At 42.4% G+C, this 20,021-nt stretch overlaps 1 protein-coding gene across 2 annotated transcripts in view; it reads right to left on the bottom strand.

The window, feature by feature from the left end:
- The window catches only part of impg1a (interphotoreceptor matrix proteoglycan 1a), a 40,530-nt gene that overhangs the window by 7,614 nt on the left and 12,895 nt on the right, over positions 1-20,021 (bottom strand). For both annotated transcript variants that reach the window (XM_079830526.1, XM_079830525.1), the window contains exons 12-19: positions 17,408-19,028; positions 15,501-15,914; positions 13,467-13,880; positions 10,184-10,597; positions 8,902-9,467; positions 7,197-7,416; positions 6,890-7,100; positions 2,914-2,990 (exon numbers count right to left, since the gene is read on the bottom strand). In XM_079830526.1, the coding sequence (XP_079686652.1) occupies positions 2,951-2,990; positions 6,890-7,100; positions 7,197-7,416; positions 8,902-9,467; positions 10,184-10,597; positions 13,467-13,880; positions 15,501-15,914; positions 17,408-19,028 (3,900 nt within the window). In that variant the 3' untranslated portion in view covers positions 2,914-2,950. The remainder of the gene's footprint in view (positions 1-2,913; positions 2,991-6,889; positions 7,101-7,196; positions 7,417-8,901; positions 9,468-10,183; positions 10,598-13,466; positions 13,881-15,500; positions 15,915-17,407; positions 19,029-20,021) is intronic.

The raw sequence follows: 20,021 nt of genomic DNA, 5'->3' as shown, positions 1-20,021 counted from the left end.
GGAGAACCGGCCACAGGGTCATGAAGGACCAGTGGAGAATCGGCCACAGGGTCATGAAGGACCAGTGGAGAACCGGCCACAGGGTCATGGAGGACCAGTGGAGAACCGGCCACAGGGTCATGAAGGACCAGTGGAGAACCGGCCACAGGGTCATGGAGGACCAGTGGAGAACCGGCCACAGGGTCATGAAGGACCAGTGGAGAACCGGCCACAGGGTCATGAAGGAACAGTGGAGAACCGGCCACAGGGTCATGAAGGACCAGTGGAGAACCGGCCACAGGGTCATGAGGGACCAGTGGAGAACCGGCCACAGGGTCATGAAGGACCAGTGGAGAACCGGCCACAGGGTCATGAAGGAACAGTGGAGAACCGGCCACAGGGTCATGAAGGACCAGTGGAGAACCGGCCACAGGGTCATGAAGGACCAGTGGAGAACCGGCCACAGGGTCATGAAGGACCAGTGGAGAACCGGCCACAGGGTCATGAAGGACCAGAGGAGAACCGGCCACAGGGTCATGGAGGACCAGTGGAGAACCGGCCACAGGGTCATGAAGGACCAGTGGAGAACCGGCCACAGGGTCATGAAGGACCAGTGGAGAACCGGCCACAGGGTCATGAAGGACCAGTGGAGAACCGGCCACAGGGTCATGAAGGACCAGTGGAGAACCGGCCACAGGGTCATGAAGGACCAGAGGAGAACCGGCCACAGGGTCATGGAGGACCAGTGGAGAACCGGCCACAGGGTCATGAAGGACCAGTGGAGAACCGGCCACAGGGTCATGGAGGACCAGTGGAGAACCGGCCACAGGGTCATGAAGGACCAGTGGAGAACCGGCCACAGGGTCATGGAGGACCAGTGGAGAACCGGCCACAGGGTCATGAAGGACCAGTGGAGAACCGGCCACAGGGTCATGAAGGAACAGTGGAGAACCGGCCACAGGGTCATGAAGGACCAGTGGAGAACCGGCCACAGGGTCATGAGGGACCAGTGGAGAACCGGCCACAGGGTCATGAAGGACCAGTGGAGAACCGGCCACAGGGTCATGAAGGAACAGTGGAGAACCGGCCACAGGGTCATGAAGGACCAGTGGAGAACCGGCCACAGGGTCATGAAGGACCAGTGGAGAACCGGCCACAGGGTCATGAAGGACCAGTGGAGAACCGGCCACAGGGTCATGAAGGACCAGAGGAGAACCGGCCACAGGGTCATGGAGGACCAGTGGAGAACCGGCCACAGGGTCATGAAGGACCAGTGGAGAACCGGCCACAGGGTCATGAAGGACCAGTGGAGAACCGGCCACAGGGTCATGAAGGACCAGTGGAGAACCGGCCACAGGGTCATGAAGGACCAGTGGAGAACCGGCCACAGGGTCATGAAGGACCAGAGGAGAACCGGCCACAGGGTCATGGAGGACCAGTGGAGAACCGGCCACAGGGTCATGAAGGACCAGTGGAGAACCGGCCACAGGGTCATGGAGGACCAGTGGAGAACCGGCCACAGGGTCATGAAGGACCAGTGGAGAACCGGCCACAGGGTCATGGAGGACCAGTGGAGAACCGGCCACAGGGTCATGAAGGACCAGTGGAGAACCGGCCACAGGGTCATGAAGGACCAGTGGAGAACCGGCCACAGGGTCATGAAGGACCAGTGGAGAACCGGCCACAGTGTCATGGAGGACCAGTGGAGAACCGGCCACAGGGTCATGAAGGACCAGTGGAGAACCGGCCACAGGGTCATGAAGGACCAGTGGAGAACCGGCCACAGGGTCATGGAGGACCAGTAGAGAACCGGCCACAGGGTCATGAAGGACCAGTGGAGAACCGGCCACAGGGTCATGAAGGACCAGTGGAGAACCGGCCACAGGGTCATGAAGGACCAGTGGAGAACCGGCCACAGGGTCATGAAGGACCAGTGGAGAACCGGCCACAGGGTCATGAAGGACCAGTGGAGAACCGGCCACAGGGTCATGAAGGACCAGTGGAGAATCGGCCACAGGGTCATGGAGGACCAGTGGAGAACCGGCCACAGGGTCATGAAGGACCAGTGGAGAACCGGCCACAGGGTCATGAAGGACCAGTGGAGAACCGGCCACAGGGTCATGAAGGACCAGTGGAGAACCGGCCACAGGGTCATGGGCCCAACAACAAATTTAGTAAGTAGTAAGTAAGTAAATTTATTTATAAAGCACATTTAAATTCAGCTTACACTGACCAAAGTGCTGTACAACACAATCATAAAATACAATAAAGATAAAATAAAAATAATAATAAAATTAACAGTCAAAATTAGAATAAGAAAAAACAAGAAAACATTACTAATCCATAATTTAATAAGCAGGAAATGCTAAAACGTAGAGATGTGTCTTAAGTCTAGATTTAAAAACAGAAACAGAAGGAGCACTCTTAATGTCGGGTGGCAACTGATTCCATAATCGTGGAGCAGCAACTGCAAAGGCTCTATCTCCTTTCGTTTTAAGTCGTGAACGTGGGACATATAAGAGAGCTTTATTGGCTGATCTGAGGGACTTAGGAGCTGAATTCAAATCAACAAGATCGGAGATGTAAGATGGGGCTTGTCCGTTAAGAGCTTTGAAAACAATCAGCAGAATTTTGAATTGAATTCTAAAATAAACGGGAAGCCAGTGAAGAGAAGCTAAGACTGGAGTGATATGATCACGTTTTTTTGTACAAGTTAACAGTCTGGCTTCTGCATTCTGAACCATCTGTAAACGTGCCAACGAAGATTGAGGAAGACCATGGTATAAAGAATTACAATAGTCAATTACAATAGACAATAGTAAATTTAGTCTGGTTTAATTAACCTCCAACATGATATTAAGTTAGACCTAGTCTAATAGTTTGGGATTTGATTTGAACCACCACAACACAAGGTGATATGAGATCTGATCTTACCTCAGTCACAGTGTTATAATGTGGAAATCATCTGTGATTAACTCGTCAGGCCTGGTATGGTGGTCTGGTCTCGGCCTCTATAAAACAGGACAACATATGCAACAATATGAAGCCCAGGTTTCAAACGGCAAAGAAATGCATAAAGATCAGCTGAAGGGGAAAAAAGAAGACGTCATATCCAAAATTCACAGGGGTGTAAGGCATCACATTTTCTGTAAAAAAGACACATTAGTAAAAGTTTCTTATGTACAACACAAGCTGTTTTAGGACATTCTGGAAATCATTTCATTTGGATTCCTTGAGTCCTGTTTTATGGGAAAAGTGGTAGCAAATATGTACAGTAGATTATAAAGCTCTATATAAATGCCTCATTCATTCATTCTGATGCTCAGTTTGAACTTCAGCAGATCATCTTAACCAGGGCTGAATCCAAAATCACCCCTATACCCTCAAACAGGGCATTATTTGAAGGGACAGCCATTTGTAGTGGTGTCCGAAACCATAGTGGACATTATTGAGTGCACTCATGCAATCCCACAATATCAAGTACACTCAACAGCTGTCCACATGAACTGTATTAGTGGACTAACGTAGGGAATAGTGATTGGGGGTTTAGAGGCTGATTTCGGATTCAGCCCATGTCTACATGAATTAATTTGAGTTACTGCCATGTGATTGGCTGATTAGATATTAGAGAACAAGAAGTTGAACAGGTGTATCCAATAAAGTGGCCGGTGAGTGTATATTGACTTTCAGTAAATTGGATACTGCAATCATGCTGGACTTTAGATTTGTAATGTTTTTGTCTTGAATCATTTTTACTTCAGTTGGGCTGGAATGGAGACATCTGATTGTTCAGTCAAAGAAAAGATACTATTCCACAGATAAAAGGCACAGAATGAGATGTATAAGTAATGTATATCTAATGAGGGTTAAACAGTGTGTTCATAAATGTCTTTAGAACAGAAGGACGTGAAGAATAGCAAGTAAAGATATGAATGTTAAAAAATTTTGTAAATAACTTGCATTTCTAATTGACTGTGAATAGTTAGCTTAATGCTACGTTCACGCCAAACGTGAATTGAGCGTCAAATTCGCTTCCATTTTGTCTAGTTGGACGCTTGAACATTTTGAATTTTGAAATAGACGCGTGTATAAAGCGAGCGCACTTCTGCCAAGCCCAATATCAGTCATTCCTCCATGTTGAATGAGTGACAAGATGAAAGAACAGTAACAACAATTTTCATCATCATACCATAATAATGCAATAATATGCCATGGTCCTTCAGTCTTTCAGTCCAGATTAAGTGGCAAGTCCTTATAGCCTAAAAATCTAGACGCCCCCTAGAGGCAGCAAATCTAATTTGCAGTCAGGGTCGTCTAGCAACTCTCCGTTGGCTTGCGAGCTGGAAAAACAAAACTCTGGTCAGGCCAATCACATCGTGTGTAGAGTCGGTGGGCGGGATTAACATAATGACGGCAGAGTTGTCACAGTTCCGAGTGCTACTCATAAACAAAGAAGCTGGCGAACATCGGTCTTTCAAATCGGCTTTGCCCGCGACTCTGGAAGACTTGGAGTTAAAGGGATAGTTCACCCAATAATGAAAATGATCCCATGATTTACTCACCCTCAAGTTATCCGAGGTGTAAATGACATTCTTCTTTCAGACGAATAAAATCTGAGTTATATTAAAAATGTTCTGGCTAATCCAAGCTTTATAATAGCAGTAATAGTTGCTCTGTTTTTGAAGTCCATAAAAAGTGCATCTGTCCGTCATATAACTGCTCCACACGGCTCTGGGGTGTTAATAAAGGCCTTCTGAAGCGAATCGATGCGTTTGTGTAAGAGAAATATCCATATTTAAAAATGCATTTAATTTTTTTCTATGGCTCTGCATCAGCCGTCCTGCGCCATCACTTCCGGCGAATAAGGTCAAAATACCGGCACGATCATAGATATATACATAGATTCCTCATTAGTGCCTGCGCGGATCGGTCGAATGAGGCATCTATGTGTATATATCTTTGATTGCGCCAGTATTTTGACCTTATTCGCCGGAAGTTATGGCGCTGGGAAAACTAGATGACATTCGTCTGATAAGAGGTAAAAAAATTACATAAATACTGTTGGGTTTCTCGCAGAAACTGATGGTTTGGTGTCTTAAGACATCAATGTGTGTTGCCACGAGCCGCATGGTTTAATAAGGATTCATATGTCTGTGTGTTTTTACTCTCATTGCTCTCATACTCTAAAATATCCCCATTGACATCATTATACGACTATCACACTGCAACGGTTGAGTTAAAAATCTTAATTTGTGTTCTACTGAAGAAACAAACACACCTACATCTTGGATGCCCTGGGGGGGAAGCAGATAAACATAAACATTTCGTTTTTGGGTGAACTATCCCTTTAAGCTTTTCTTTGAGGAAAGAACAAAGAACGGCACTGAAGTCCTTCTTAAGAAAGGAAGATGTGTTCGGAGTTTCGCCCGCCCGGATACGCCGAAAGTTTAATCATCAACGAGCTCCGCTTCACCTTCTGCGCTGCTCTGGTTGGTTGTAGCGCTGTCCTATTGCGTGCAGAGGGAATCTGAAAGACAACCGGTTATCCCGCCCCTCGGATTGAGTCCTGCCAATGGTGAGTTCCCAGCGCAAACAGACGGCAAAGTTCAGAACTCGGGCGTCAGACACAAATTCGCTTCAAACACGTGAATGCACAAAAAGCACCAAATAAAGTTGCGCAAGACAATCAATTCACCTCTTTCAGGTGAACTGTGCGAGTGAATGAGGCGAAATCGCGTCCATCGCACCGCGCTAAACACGCCGCAGGACCTCCAGACGCGCATCAACGCGTATTTACATCGATTTAACATGGAAATCACTCACTCCAGACGCTCAAATCGTTCAGTGTGAACGTAGCATATTCTTATATAATAAAGATTTTATATAAACCACATCAAATTAATGCTTTTCGCAGCAATATGTCATTAAAGGAATATCATCTCTTAGTTTGCAAAAATTACAAACTGAAGAACTTAGAAACCGGAACATTCCTAACATAAGAAATAAAGGTAACACTTTAGTTTAGGGTCCAATTCTCACTATTAACTATGACTTTTGCCTCAATAAACTCCTATTTACTGCTTATTAATAGTTAGGAAGGTAGTTGTTAGTTTAGGTATTGGGTTTGATAAAGGGATGTAGAATATGATCATGCAGAATAAGGCATTAATATGTGCTTTATAAGTACTAATAAACAGACAATATCCTAGTAATTTGCTAATAAGTAATTAATAGTGAGAATTGAACTCTAAAATGTTACTGAAATAATACCGACTAACAAATTTGCATTTGGTATGTTGCTTACATTTGTATATCTCTTCGTCTAGTCAAAATTATATTCTCTAGTCTTGTCTTTAGTAACACAACAAATGCTTTAACCGCAAAGATTTCAGAAAATCTGACGAAAAAAGACCTGCTTACACTAGAGTTAGTGTCTTGCTGGTCCGTACACATTTCCTGCACATAGATAACAAGAGAGAAATGATGGTATAAAGAAAGGTGAGCGCCCCCACGAGGCACACTAGGGAAAGAAAGGGGTCTAGTGGCACGGAGATCAGCTCTGCACATCTCTCCCCGATAAAATGCCAGAATTTACCTACAGGACATCTAAAAGGGTCGAGAGAGACAGTTAGAACATGTACAATGGAGGTTTTATCCTTCACAGCTATACAGCAGCATCATTGAGCTTACATAGTCATTTTTTTAAAGAAGTTACATAACACAAAACATAAGCAAACCTACTGGTCTGCTGGCAAAAATGTCCCACTATACATAGAGTCAGAAACTTGATTTACCTACTTGATTTTAAGGTACAAACAAGCATTTTATTCTATTCTGCAACAGAATTGAGTTGAATTTATACTGTAGAGTTTAACTGATCACAGCTATATGTAATAGTTCGCCGAGGTACCTGCAAGCGGCACCATGCCCAGGTACAATCTCACACTCTCCTCCATTGAGACAGAAATCAGGCTGGACCACACAGAGGCTCTGACATGGCAGTCCATCCAGCGTTACGTAGCCTGGGTCACATAAACATTGTGCTTCCTTTGTCCAGAGGTTCACCACGCATTTCGAAAACTCGTTGCAGGCAAGAAACTTGCAAGGGTCACCTTGATCAGCTAAAACGAAAAAACAAATTGGCCTCATCTCATTTGAAGCAATTCTTGGCCTTCTGTGAGACAGACTGATCCAGTTTATCCTGCCAAGACTCTCACCTGGTTCTATGTCTAGGGAATGGCTGTCAATCCTAATGTCCAAACGCTGGGCTGCAGCATCACAAAACTCCTCCAAGACATGCTGGACAGCCTGAGTAATGTTGTACGGCACAGACTTGGCAAATTTCACCTTGCTGTTGACCACCACACTTCCATTCCTGAAGTTTAGGATCTCTAACTGCTTAAAGCCTGTTAGGTTAGACTGTAGATATGGGAGTAGCTGTGCACAGAGGAAACAAAAGCATCATTTATGTATGTTCACCATACAAAAATCACTGGATAATTACAGGAGTTGGCTTCTATTAGCCTAAGCGCTAACTTTTAAAAGAATACTACCATACTGCATAGTATAAGGCCTCATGTTCTTAAATGAATGTATATATAGAGTATGCAACGATAAGCATTAAGATAAAGCTGCAATTTGATACATTACTGTGACAGAAGTTCAGTAAGTGGTTCATTTAGTCATCTTTGAACAGATGAAAAAAATAGGACAGAAATATAGCTGCAAGCAGCAATATAGGGGCCAAGCACAAAAAGAAACTGTGATTTGCAAGCATGGCTGGAAGCTTCAGAAAAACATAAACAATAAGCAATTCAATGGGTTAGATTATTTAAGTCAAAATGGCTGAAAAATCAAAAATACAATCACTGTAATATGATTAACTTGCTTATCACTTTTGACCAACAGGTGGCGCTGTTATCAAATTGTGGTCAGTTTGAAGTGACAATGACACATACAAAGTTTGGTGTCAATATGCCAAAGCGTTGCCGAGAACGGTTTGGTCTATCAAAAAGAGTACTTTTGCCGGCATGCTCTGAAGATGATCGGAGCCGAATTTGGTGAAAATTAGACAAAGTTTTCAAAAGCAATTCAAAATGGCAGACAGCATGTTCGAGCAACTAATTGGTGTCATTGTTCTCAGCATGACACAAGGAATCTACCAAGACCAGTTTAAGTAAAATAGTCAAAATTAATCAAAAGTTATTAGCATTTTTGGAAATTTCATTATAACTTTTTCTCTTTTTGAGTACCTTCAGGACATGGTCCTGATGACACATACAGAGTTTCGTAACGATATGTAAATAATTTTATTAAAATACAGCATTTTACAACAAAATTCAAAATGGCCGACGCCCTCAATAGCCAATATGTGAATTCGACTCGGGATGATGCACTGAATCAGAAGAGACACGTTTTATCATTTTTGGGCAAACTGTTCAGAAGTGAAGCAAAAAAGGCTATTTTTAATTTCTCTTGACCAGTAGGTGGCGCTGTGCTGAAACGCTGCATGTAGCCTCAGGTCATGCTTGGGATGAAATGTACCAAGTTTGGTCTGAATACACCAAAGCGTTGCAGAGATATAGCCTCGCATCCAATTTGGCGTGATCTTCGTCAAATTCGTTTGCACGTTATTCAAGACTTGTTGGGTTTATCAAAAAGCTTTTGATCAATTTTAGCCAGCACGGTCTGAAGATGATCTGATTTGATTTTCGTGAAAATTGGACAAAAAGTCTAGGAGTTCGAAAAAGTAGTTTCTTGGCGGGAAAATTTTCAGTACGAAAAATTATGTCATAGGTACAACATCGAATTGTCTTGAGCTAAGGAATCAGAGGGGAAATAAATGTAATAAAGATTTGTATGTTCTCTCACTGTAAAATGTCACTGTTCATGACAATCAACAGCTGAAATAGTTGCACTTACCAGTTCAACAAATCTGTTTTCCAATGATCTGTATTCTGTAGAGCTCTTATTGAAAAGATCATCAGAGAACATCATGTTTGTGACACGCAAGCTGAAAAACACAATTAGTTCTTTGCCTTTGTTCGCTGTGGTCATTGAGGAAGTTGTGAAGTACGTTAGCGATGGCGCTTTTGTTGTCTCCAAGGGATATCCTTCATTTGGAAACGAATATCCATTGTCATAAGTCAAGAGGTCAAATATCTCAGTACTTACTACATCTATTTGGTCTAACTCAGTGGTTAGGTCTTTAATAAATGGATCCTCAGTTTCCACATTCAGCACTTTGATATTATCGGACTCTTTAAGTACAACATCCTGGACAACAGTTGAATGTGCATTTTCAGTTGATGAATCGTAATCCTTTCCCAAAGATGTTGGAGTAACGACCGATACATCTGTTAGGACTTCTTCAAAAAGATCTGCAGGTTCAGTTGTCAAAGGTGTATCAGTTTCAAGCGTCTCCATGGGCAGTGATGCGTTTTCTTTCTCTTGTTCTATAAGGACAACTTCTGTCTTAGTGTCTTCCTCTGGGAAATAAAAAAATACAGGTTAGAAATGACGTGAAGCGTTGCGGAGATATAGCCTCATGCTCATTTTGGCAGGCACATCGTCAAATTCGTTTGTGTTATTGGATAATTCCATAACTTTTTGTTGGCATAGTCTGTAGATGATATGGTTCAATTTCATGAAAATCGGAGAAACAGCCTAGGAGGAGTTCGAAGTTCTGAGTTTTTTTAGAAAGTTCAAAATGGCGGAAACATTTTCTTGACGAAAAATCGACTCGAATCGTCTTTAGCCAAGGAATCAGAGGAAAAAGGTTTTTAGCACAAACATAAGTGAAACTTTGGACAGTTGTTGACGCTGGAGAGATTAAGTTAGAGACTCTATATTTGCTATGGGGACAGGTCAGACTGTCCTCTATCTGTGAGCCAAATTTCATAACTTTCCCACAAGCGGTTCTATGGGCTGCGATAGACTCAAGAGCGGACGAAGAAATTAAAGAATACTAGAACGCCAACGGATACAGTAGATGCCTTCGCACCTTCAGTGCTTGGCCACTAATTAAAGACCCTGTAATCAGATCTGTTATTGGAAACTATACGGATGTCTCCAGTGTTTCAGATGATAGCCAAAACTGTGGCTCCTAGCCATACATATTCCCATGTGAACCTTTTCAAGGGTAATTCTAAAAATCTGATGATTGCCCAAACAGTTTATTGAGAAACACACATATCTCTCTCACCTCTATCTGTGAGATGTGGCTCCTCAGTATCTCCAACAACAGATGGCAAGTCCTCATCTTTCCTAGAAGCTGATTCTGTGCTCATTTCAGGCAGAGATTCTAAGGCAGTTGATACAGTGGTGCGAACATCAGCCACATCTGGTTCTGAGCTGTGGTCCTCTATAACCATATCTGGCATCTCAAGAACTCCCTCAGGTGTGGTGGTTTGAACCTCAAGCCCAAAGTTTTCAGTTGGTGAATCGTAATCCTTTTCCAAAGATGTTGGAGTAACGACCGATACATCTGTTAGGACTACTTCAAAAAGATCTGCAGGTTCAGTTGTTAAAGGTGTATCAGTTTCAAGCGTCTCCATGGGCAGTGATGCGTTTTCTTTCTCTTGTTCTATAAGGACAACTTCTGTCTTAGTGTCTTCCTCTGGGAAATAAGAAAAAAGGACAGGTTAGAAATGACATGTGAAGTGGAAGATTATTAATTTTGTGGATCAATATGACTGTCAAGCAATCTTAATTTTCCTATCCCCAAATTAATGTAGCAGAAGACTTTCACCTAAAACAGCTCCTTCTGCACTCAGCCAACTTATCCTCCTTTAGTCTCCTTTATCCTCCTTTATCCTGTCTCAACTCCACTATCAAATTTAAAATATAGCTTCAAGCAGCAATTACTGGGGCCAATCGCAAAGAGATACGACAAGTCATGCTATCATGGCTAGGAGCATCTGACCAACTGCAACAACGAGCAATTAAAAGCATTAAGATTTTAGGCAAAATGCCTGAAAAAACAAATACAATCACTAGTAATGTGATTTAATGGTTTATCACTTTCGTTTTGTCTATCGACACGAAAACCTTAACTTTTTTTCAGCACAGTGTGAAGATGATCGGACTCAAATTTGGTGAAAAATGGTCAAGGAGGAGTTCAAAAAAGTAGGTTTTTAAAGAAAATCAAAATGGCGGATAAGAACTTTGGTGGACTATGGCAAAATTGGTATCGGTGTTCTCAGCATGACTCAAGGAATCTAAAGTTGATCCAAGTTTCATTACAATAGGCTAATTTAATCAAAAGTTATTTGCATTTTTGTCAATTTAATTATACATTTTGCCCACAAGGTGGCGCTGCCCCAAAACTTTTTGAGTACCTTCAGGGCATGGTGCAGAAGACACAAACCGAGTTTCATAACGATGCGCCAATGCGTTCGTAAAATATAGCATTTTATGACAAAATTCAAAATGGCCGATGCCCAAAATGGCTGATATGGGAAAATTGGGAAGCCATTTTTCATATCTCCTGACCACTAGGTGGCACTGCGCCGAAACTGTGCAGGTTGCCTCAGGTCATGGTTGTCATAACACACACCAAGTTGGATCAGAATTAGGGATGGCGAAAACTAAACATTTTCTTGACCGACCACCGAGCCTCATTAGCCGGTTGAAACCGGTTAACCGATTCGTTTAAAATATGCTGCGCTATTTGAAATAACAGCCGCGAGCCGCGCCTGCAATTTCTCAACTCTGTCGCATCTCTCTGCGCTCTGCCTCGCGCTCTCGGCGGGTTGGAGAATCTGGAGTGTATCATGCTTGTATTCCGTCCGTGTAACGTTACTCTGTTTATCATTGAATGACAGGCAGCATATCATATAATGTGTGGTTCAAATAGGCGCTATCCCCCAGCCAAATGAGGAATCAAATATTAAAGTGATCAGTTTTCATACACAAAATAGTCTCACAGACTAGCTGTCAAAAAAGGCGCTTTTTTGTGTAGTGTTGTGGTCCAAGCGGCAAGTGATTAGCTGTTGTCAGTATGACGGTCGCGTCAGCACCAAGCTTCAGCCTCGCCCTCCGTCAAGCGTTGACGTCGAAGCCCCGTGTGAATGCGGCGTCACACACACACTGTCCCGGCGCCGCCTGCCTTCCACTCACGTCACTTTTTTTAAATCCCCTACAGCTCGAAACATGAGTCCCGCAAACGCTGCGCCGAGGAGCTTGTTTGTAATCGGAGGACAAATGGCTCCTTAGTTTTGAAATGGTTTGGGTACAAGGTGATCGCGTTGAAAATAAAGGCATTTGTCTAGCGTTAGAAGCTCATTTGAAACATTGCCGAGGCTCATTTAAGAAAATGACAGCTCCGAAGAGACGCCGCTTTAGTTCGAGGTAGTGCTAGCAATAATAAAGAAAGATGATGATCAACACCTTATGTGTTACCACTGAAATGTAGATGTAGTATATTTCCAAATGTAAGCCCATCTTATGCGGAATGTTGCATACAATAACCTCGAGTGTTTTAGCCTGTTTACTTTTTGCAAACCTTGTGAGCGCGCAAACCCAAACGCTGTGACCTCGCGCCTAATGTTTTTATTGGTTTATTAAGTACAAACAGGCGAGTTATGAAAAATTGAGTGTGAGGGATTTGTTCACTTCACACAAAAAGATTTTGGAATGAGATGGCTAACTGTAGTAGCGTTTAGTCCACTGTCTATAATAGCCTAATTTAGAGATCACTTTTTTTTTTTAACCGACAACTTTGATCGGTTAAAGTTGATACGGTCAACCATCGGTCAAACGGTCATCGGTTAACATCCCTAATCAGAATACGCTAAAGCATTGCAGAAATATAGCATCACGTTCTTTTTGGCGGGAACATCGTCAAATTCGTTTGTATTATTGGATAATTCTATAACTTTTTGTTGGCATAGTCTGTCTATATGATCTGGTTCATTTTCGTGAAAATCTGAGAAATGGCCTAGGAGGAGTTCGAAAAAGTTTTTTTTTTTAGAAAGTTCAAAATGGCAGAAATATTTTCATGATGGAAATTGACTCGAATCGTTTTTAGCCAAGGAATCTGAGGAAAAAGGTTATTAGCACAAACGTAAGTGAAACTTTGGACAGTTGTTGACGCTGGAGAGATTAAGTTAAGAGACTCTACATTTGCTATGGGGACAGGTCAGACTGTCCTCTATCTGTGAGCCAAATTTCATAATTTTCCCGCAAGCAGTTCTATGGGCTGCCATAGACTCAAAAGCGGAAGAAGAAGAAGAAACAGAAGAATAATAAGAACGCCAACGGATACACTAGATGCCTTCGCACCTTCAGTGCTTGGCCACTAATTAAAGACCCTGTAATCAGATCTGTTATTGGAAACTATACGGATGTCTCCAGTGTTTCAGATGATAGCCAAAACTTTGGCTCCTAGCCATACATATTCCCATGTGAACCTTTTCAAGGGTAATTCTAAAAATCTGATTGCCCAAACATTTTATTGAGAAACACACATAGCATATCTCTCTCACCTCTATCTGTGAGATGTGGCTCCTCAGTATCTCCAACAACAGATGGCACGTCCTCATCTTTCCTAGAAGCTGATTCTGTGGTCATTTCAGGCAGAGATTCTAAGGCAGTTGATACAGTGGTGCGAACATCAGCCACATCTGGTTCTGAGGTGTGGTCCTCTATAACCATATCTGGCATCTCAAGAACTCCCTCAGGTGTGGTGGTTTGAACTTCAAGCCCAAAGTTTTCAGTTGGTGAATCGTAATCCTTTTCCAAAGATGTTGGAGTAACGACCGATACATCTGTTAGGACTACTTCAAAAAGATCTGCAGGTTCAGTTGTTAAAGGTGTATCAGTTTCAAGCGTCTCCATGGGCAGGGATGCGTTTTCTTTCTCTTGTTCTATAAGGACAACTTCTGTCTTAGTGTCTTCCTCTGGGAAATAAAAAAAAATACAGGTTAGAAATGACATGTGAAGTGGAAGATTGTTAATTTTGTGGATCAATATGACTGTCAAGCAATCTTAATTTTCCTATCCCCAAATAAATGGAGCAAAAGACTTTTACCTAAAACAGCTCCTTCTGCACTCAGCCAACTTATCCTCCTTTAGTCTCCTTTATCCTCCTTTATCCTGTCTCAACTCCACTATCAAATTTAAAATAAAGCTTCAAGCAGCAATTACTGGGGCCAATCGCAAAAAGATACGACAAGTCATGCTATCATGGCTAGGAGCGTCTGACCAACTGCAACAACGAGCAATTACATTAGATTTTAGGTCAAATGCCTAAAAAATCAAATACAATCACTAGTAATGTGATTTAATGGTTTATCACTTTTGTCTATCGACACGAAAACAGTGTGAAGATGATCTGACTTAAATTTGGTGAAAAACAGTCTAGGAGGAGTTAAAAAAAATTAGGTTTTTAAAGAAAATCAAAATGGTGGATAGGAACTTTGGCAGACTATGGCAAAATTGGTATCGGTGTTCTCGGCATGACCCAAGGAATCTAAAGTTGATCCAAGTTTCATTACAATAGGCTAATTTAATCAAAAGTTATTAGCATTTTTGTAAATTTCATTATAACTTTTGACCACAAGGTGGCGCTGCTCCCAAAACTTTTTGAATACTGCCAAGGCATGGTGCCAAAGACACATACCCAGTTTCGTAACGATGCGCCAATGCGTTCGTAAAATATAGCATTTTATGACAAAATTCAAAATGGCCGATGCCCAAAATGGCTGATATGGGAAAATTGGGAAGCCATTTTTCATATCTCCTGACCACTAGGTGGCACTGCGCCGAAACTGTGCAGGTTGCCTCAGGTCATGGTTGTCATAACACACACCAAGTTTGATCAGAATACGCTAAAGCATTGCAGAAATATAGCCTCCCGTTCTTTTTGGCAGGCACATCGTCAAATTCGTTTGTGTTATTGGATAATTCTATAACTTTTTGTTGGCATAGTCTGTAGATGATATGGTTCAATTTCATGAAAATCGGAGCAACAGCCTAGGAGGAGTTCGAAAAAGTTTTTTTTTTTTTTAGACAGTTCAAAATGGCGGAAACATTTTCTTGACGAAAAATTACTTGATTCGTCTTTAGCCAAGGAATCAGAGGAAAAAGGTTATTAGCACAAATGTAAGTGAAAGTTTGGACAGTTGTTGACGCTGGAGAGATGAAGTTAGAGACTCTATATTTGCTATGGGGACAGGTCATACTGTCCTCTATCTGTGAGCCAAATTTCATAACTTTCCCGCAAGCGGTTCTATGGGCTGCCATAGACTCAAGAGCGGACGAAGAAATGAAAGAATACTAGAACGCCAACGGATACACTAGATGCCTTCGCACCTTCAGTGCTTGGCCACTAATTAAAGACCCTGTAATCAGATCTGTTATTGGAAACTATACGGATGTCTCCAGTGTTTCAGATGATAGCCAAAACTGTGGCTCGTAGCCATACATATTCCCATGTGAACCTTTTCAAGGGTAATTCTAAAAATCTGATGATTGCCCATACAGTTTATTGAGAAACACACATAGCATATCTCTCTCACCTCTATCTGTGAGATGTGGCTCCTCAGTATCTCCAACAACAGATGGCAAGTCCTCATCTTTCCTAGAAGCTGATTCTGTGCTCATTTCAGGCAGAGATTCTAAGGCAGTTGATACAGTGGTGCGAACATCAGCCACATCTGGTTCTGAGGTGTGGTCCTCTATAACCATATCTGGCATCTCAAGAACTCCCTCAGGTTTGGTGGTTTGAACCTCAAGTCCAAAGTTTTCAGTTGGTGAATCGTAATCCTTTTCCAAAGATGTTGGAGTAACGACCGATACATCTGTTAGGACTACTTCAAAAAGATCTGCAGGTTCAGTTGTTAAAGGTGTATCAGTTTCAAGCGTCTCCATGGGCAGGGATGCGTTTTCTTTCTCTTGTTCTATAAGGACAACTTCTGTCTTAGTGTCTTCCTCTGGGAAATAAGAAAAAATGACAGGTTAGAAATGACATGTGAAGTGGAAGATTGTTAATTTTGTGGATCAATATGACTGTCAAGCAATCTTAATTTTCCTATCCCCAAATTAATGTAGCAGAAGACTTTCACCTAAAACAGCTCCTTCTGCACTCAGCCAACTTATCCTCCTTTAGTCTCCTTTATCCTCCTTTATCCTGTCTCAACTCCACTATCAAATTTAAAATAAAGCTTCAAGCAGCAATTACTGGGGCCAATCGCAAAGATACGACAAGTCATGCTATCATGGCTAGGAGCGTCTGACCAACTGCAACAACGAGCAATTATATTAGATTTTAGGTAAAATGCCTAAAAAATCAAATACAATCACTAGTAATGTGATTTAATGGTTTATCACTTTTGTCTATCGACACGAAAACAGTGTGAAGATGATCTGACTCAAATTTGGTGAAAAACAGTCTAGAAGGAGTTAAAAAAGTAGGTTTTTAAAGAAAATCAAAATGGCGGATAAGAACTTTGGCAGACTATGGCAAAATTGGTATCGGTGTTCTCGGCATGACCCAATGAATCTAAAGTTGATCCAAGTTTCATTACAATAGCACAAGGTGATGCTGCCCCAAAACTTTTTGAATACTGTCAGGGCATGGTGCCAAAGACACATACTGAGTTTCGTAACGATGCACCAATGCGTTCGTAAAATATAGCATTTTATGACAAAATTCAAAATGGTCGATTCCCAAAAAGGCTGATATGGGAAAATTGGGAAGCCATTTTTCATATCTCCTGACCACTAGGTGGCACTGCGCCGAAACTATGCAGGTTGCCTCAGGTCATGGTTGTCATAACACACACCAAGTTTGATCAGAATACGCTAAAGCATTGCAGAAATGTAGCCTCACGTTCTTTTTGACGGGCACATCGTTGAATTTGTTTGTTATTCAAGAATTCCATAACTTTTTGTTGAAATAGTCTGCCTATATGATCTGGTTCAATTTCGTGAAAATCGGAGCAATGGCCTAGGAGGAGTTCGAAAAAGTATAAAGTTTTTTAGAAAGTTCAAAATGGCGGAAAACTTTTCATGGCGGAAAATGACTCGAATCGTCTTTAGCCAAGGAATCACAGGAAAAAGGTTACTAGCACAAACGTAAGTGAAACTTTGGACTGATGGTGGCGCTGGAGAGATTAAGTTAGAGACTCCAAATTTGCAATGGTGACAGTTCAGACTGTCCTCTATCTGTGAGCCAAATTTCATAACTTTCCCGCAAGCAGTTTTATGGAAGAAGAAGAAGAAACAGAAGAATAATAAGAACACCAACTGATACAATCGGTGCTTGGCCACTAATTAAAGACCCTGAAGGGTTCTGTAATCAGATCTGTTATTGGAAACTATATGGATGTCTCCAGTGTTTCAGATGATAACCAAAACTTCAAAGGTAATTCTAAAAATCTGATTGCCCAAATATTTTATTGAGAAACACACATATCTCTCTCACCTCTATCTGTGAGATGTGGCTCCTCAGTATCTCCAACAACAGATGGTAAGTCCTCATCTTTCTTAGAAGCTGATTCTGTGGTCATTTCAGGCAGAGATTCTAAGGCAGTTGATACAGTGGTGCGAACATCAGCCACATCTGGTTCTGAGGTGTGGTCCTCTATAACCATATCTGGCATCTCAAGAACTCCCTCAGGTTTGGTGGTTTGAACTTCAAGCCCAAAGTCTTCCACATGTTCAGGTTTTCCAACGTCCATCCCGGGTTGAACACTGTCAACTGGTACAAAGGGTAAATTATCACCTCCTTCAGGAGGGTAATAGTCAATGTTTTCAACAAGGTAAAACTCTGTCACAGAAATCTCTGGTTTAATCTTAATCATCTTTGCAGGGGGTTCTGTTGAACCTTCAGTAGGTTTAGGGACTTTACTTGCCATCTCCACATCAGGATCTTCAGTTTTGACGCCTTCCTCATATTCTACAACATCAGAAGGTTTGGATCCATCAGCTTCTCTCTCAGGTTCCACCACCTCACCCTCTTCTTTAAATTCTGTTAAATTTGGTGGTTCCTCCTCAGGTTGTACAGCCTCAGTTACCTGAACGCCATCCTCTTGTCTCACTTTAATCTCCTCATCAGTTTTATGTTCCTCAACGTCTTTTGATTCTATAATGACCTCTGTTTCTTCCTCTAAAACTTTTCCCTCTCGTTCTGCTACTTCATCCGGTTTAGTTGATTTTTCAATCCCATCTTCTTCAGGCTCTGGTACCACAATCGTTCTCAATGGTTCTAATGTGCTATACTCCATATGAGTTTCTGTTACCATAGTCACTTCTTCAGGTCGTAATACCTGATTTTCTAAAACAACAGTATCTTCAGTAACATCCTCAGATCCTTCTCCAGTTTCTGTTGTCACAACCTTCCCCTTGGGTAAGTTAACCTCAGATGTAGTCTCTTCCTCTGGTTCATCCGTCACCATTTTGGTATCTTCCTCCTTTACTACAATTCCTGTGTGAGGCTCCTCTGGGATTTCATTAGAATCTGTCACTTCAGTTATTGGATCAATTGGTTCAGTTGAAGGTTGTAGGGTGATGGTGAAGTCGGTTGTGACAGCCAACTTTGGTTGTTCAGACCCAGGACTAATCGCTGTTGCGGTGGTGAACGAAATGTGGGTTGTGGTTACTGGGTTAAAAAGGTCATCTTCTGGTATTGTGTTTAGATTAAAGTCAATATCTGGTGTTGGTTTCTCTGTAGCTCTAGGCTGTTCTGCACTCGAGGGTAATGCTGAGGTAGCAGATGAAGATGTCGGAGCCAGATTGTTGTCTTTATCAACACTAACAACTGGTTTGCTCTCTTCCTCACCAGGAGCTTCCTCTACCGGGGGAACTTGAAAAAAATCTTTTATGAGCTCACCAGTTTCCCCTTTAATAGTTTCAATCTGGTGTATGATGACTGCCTCGTTCTCAGGTTCAACTGTTGACTTTGTTGTTGTGGTGCTGTCTGTGTCTAAAGTTGGGTCTAAAATGGTCTCCAAAACATTCTCATCGCCATCTGATGAAAGATGAATTTCAATCTTGGTTCCTTTTGTTGGAAAACTGAGGTCACCATATGAATCTCGATCAGAGGACTGCAAATTAACAGGTGTACAATTATGTTGTTGCATTTAAAGATGTAATGCTAGTATTATAAGTAACACAGAGCACAAAAGACCTGACACAAAAGGGGTCATGAACTGAGAAATCAAATATAAGACATATAAGAGGTTATCATACTATAAGAATATCCTGTAAGTTTCAGAACTGAAAACTTCCTTGTTAGTCCAAAAACTGTTTTTATTGTCCCCAAGCCCAGAGAGCGACTGGTTGTGAATGAGCCTGTAATAGATGGAGAAAGAGCGCCTCTGCAGAAGAAGATCAACGCCCACTTCATCATCACAACTCTGGCCCCGCCCACTGGAGTGTTAGTGAGATGCCCCGCCCACTGGAGTGTTAGTGAGATGATGAGGAGTGACGAACGGACACTAATAACATTCCCTTCCAAAGGATCCTAATGCTGAGAATGAGCTGATTTATTCTCATCAGTGTGAATGTCTCAGCTGAGCATTATTTATTTGTGTTCGCTACATTTCACTGTGGATTCTTTGGTAAATCAGTCGCATTTTTCGGCGCAGGCTTTGCAAACAGCCTTTTACGATATGGACTCGACTAGCTATTTCATATCCAAATATGTCAGCCAATCACAGCAGTGGGCATTTACACTGAAGTCTCACAGCGGCCAATCACAGCAGTGGGCGTTTACACTGAAGTCTCACAGTGGCCAATCACAGCAGTGGGCGTTTACACTGAAGTCTCACAGCGGCCAATCACAGCAGTGGGCGTTTACACTGAAGTCTCACAGCGGCCAATCACAGCAGTGGGCATTTACACTGAAGTCTCACAGTGGCCAATCACAGCAGTGGGCGTTTACACTGAAGTCTCACAGCGGCCAATCACAGCAGTGGGCGTTTACACTGAAGTCTCACAGCGGCCAATCACAGCAGTGGGCATTTACACTGAAGTCTCACAGCGGCCAATCACAGCAGTGGGCGTTTACACTGAAGTCTCACAGCGGCCAATCACAG

This window comes from Gobio gobio (genome assembly GCF_949357685.1).
Source record: "Gobio gobio genome assembly, chromosome: 12".
Classification (NCBI taxonomy): Eukaryota; Metazoa; Chordata; class Actinopteri; order Cypriniformes; family Gobionidae; genus Gobio; species Gobio gobio.
Note: the sequence above shows the minus strand (reverse complement) of the source record. Positions and strands in the feature narration are given on the sequence as shown.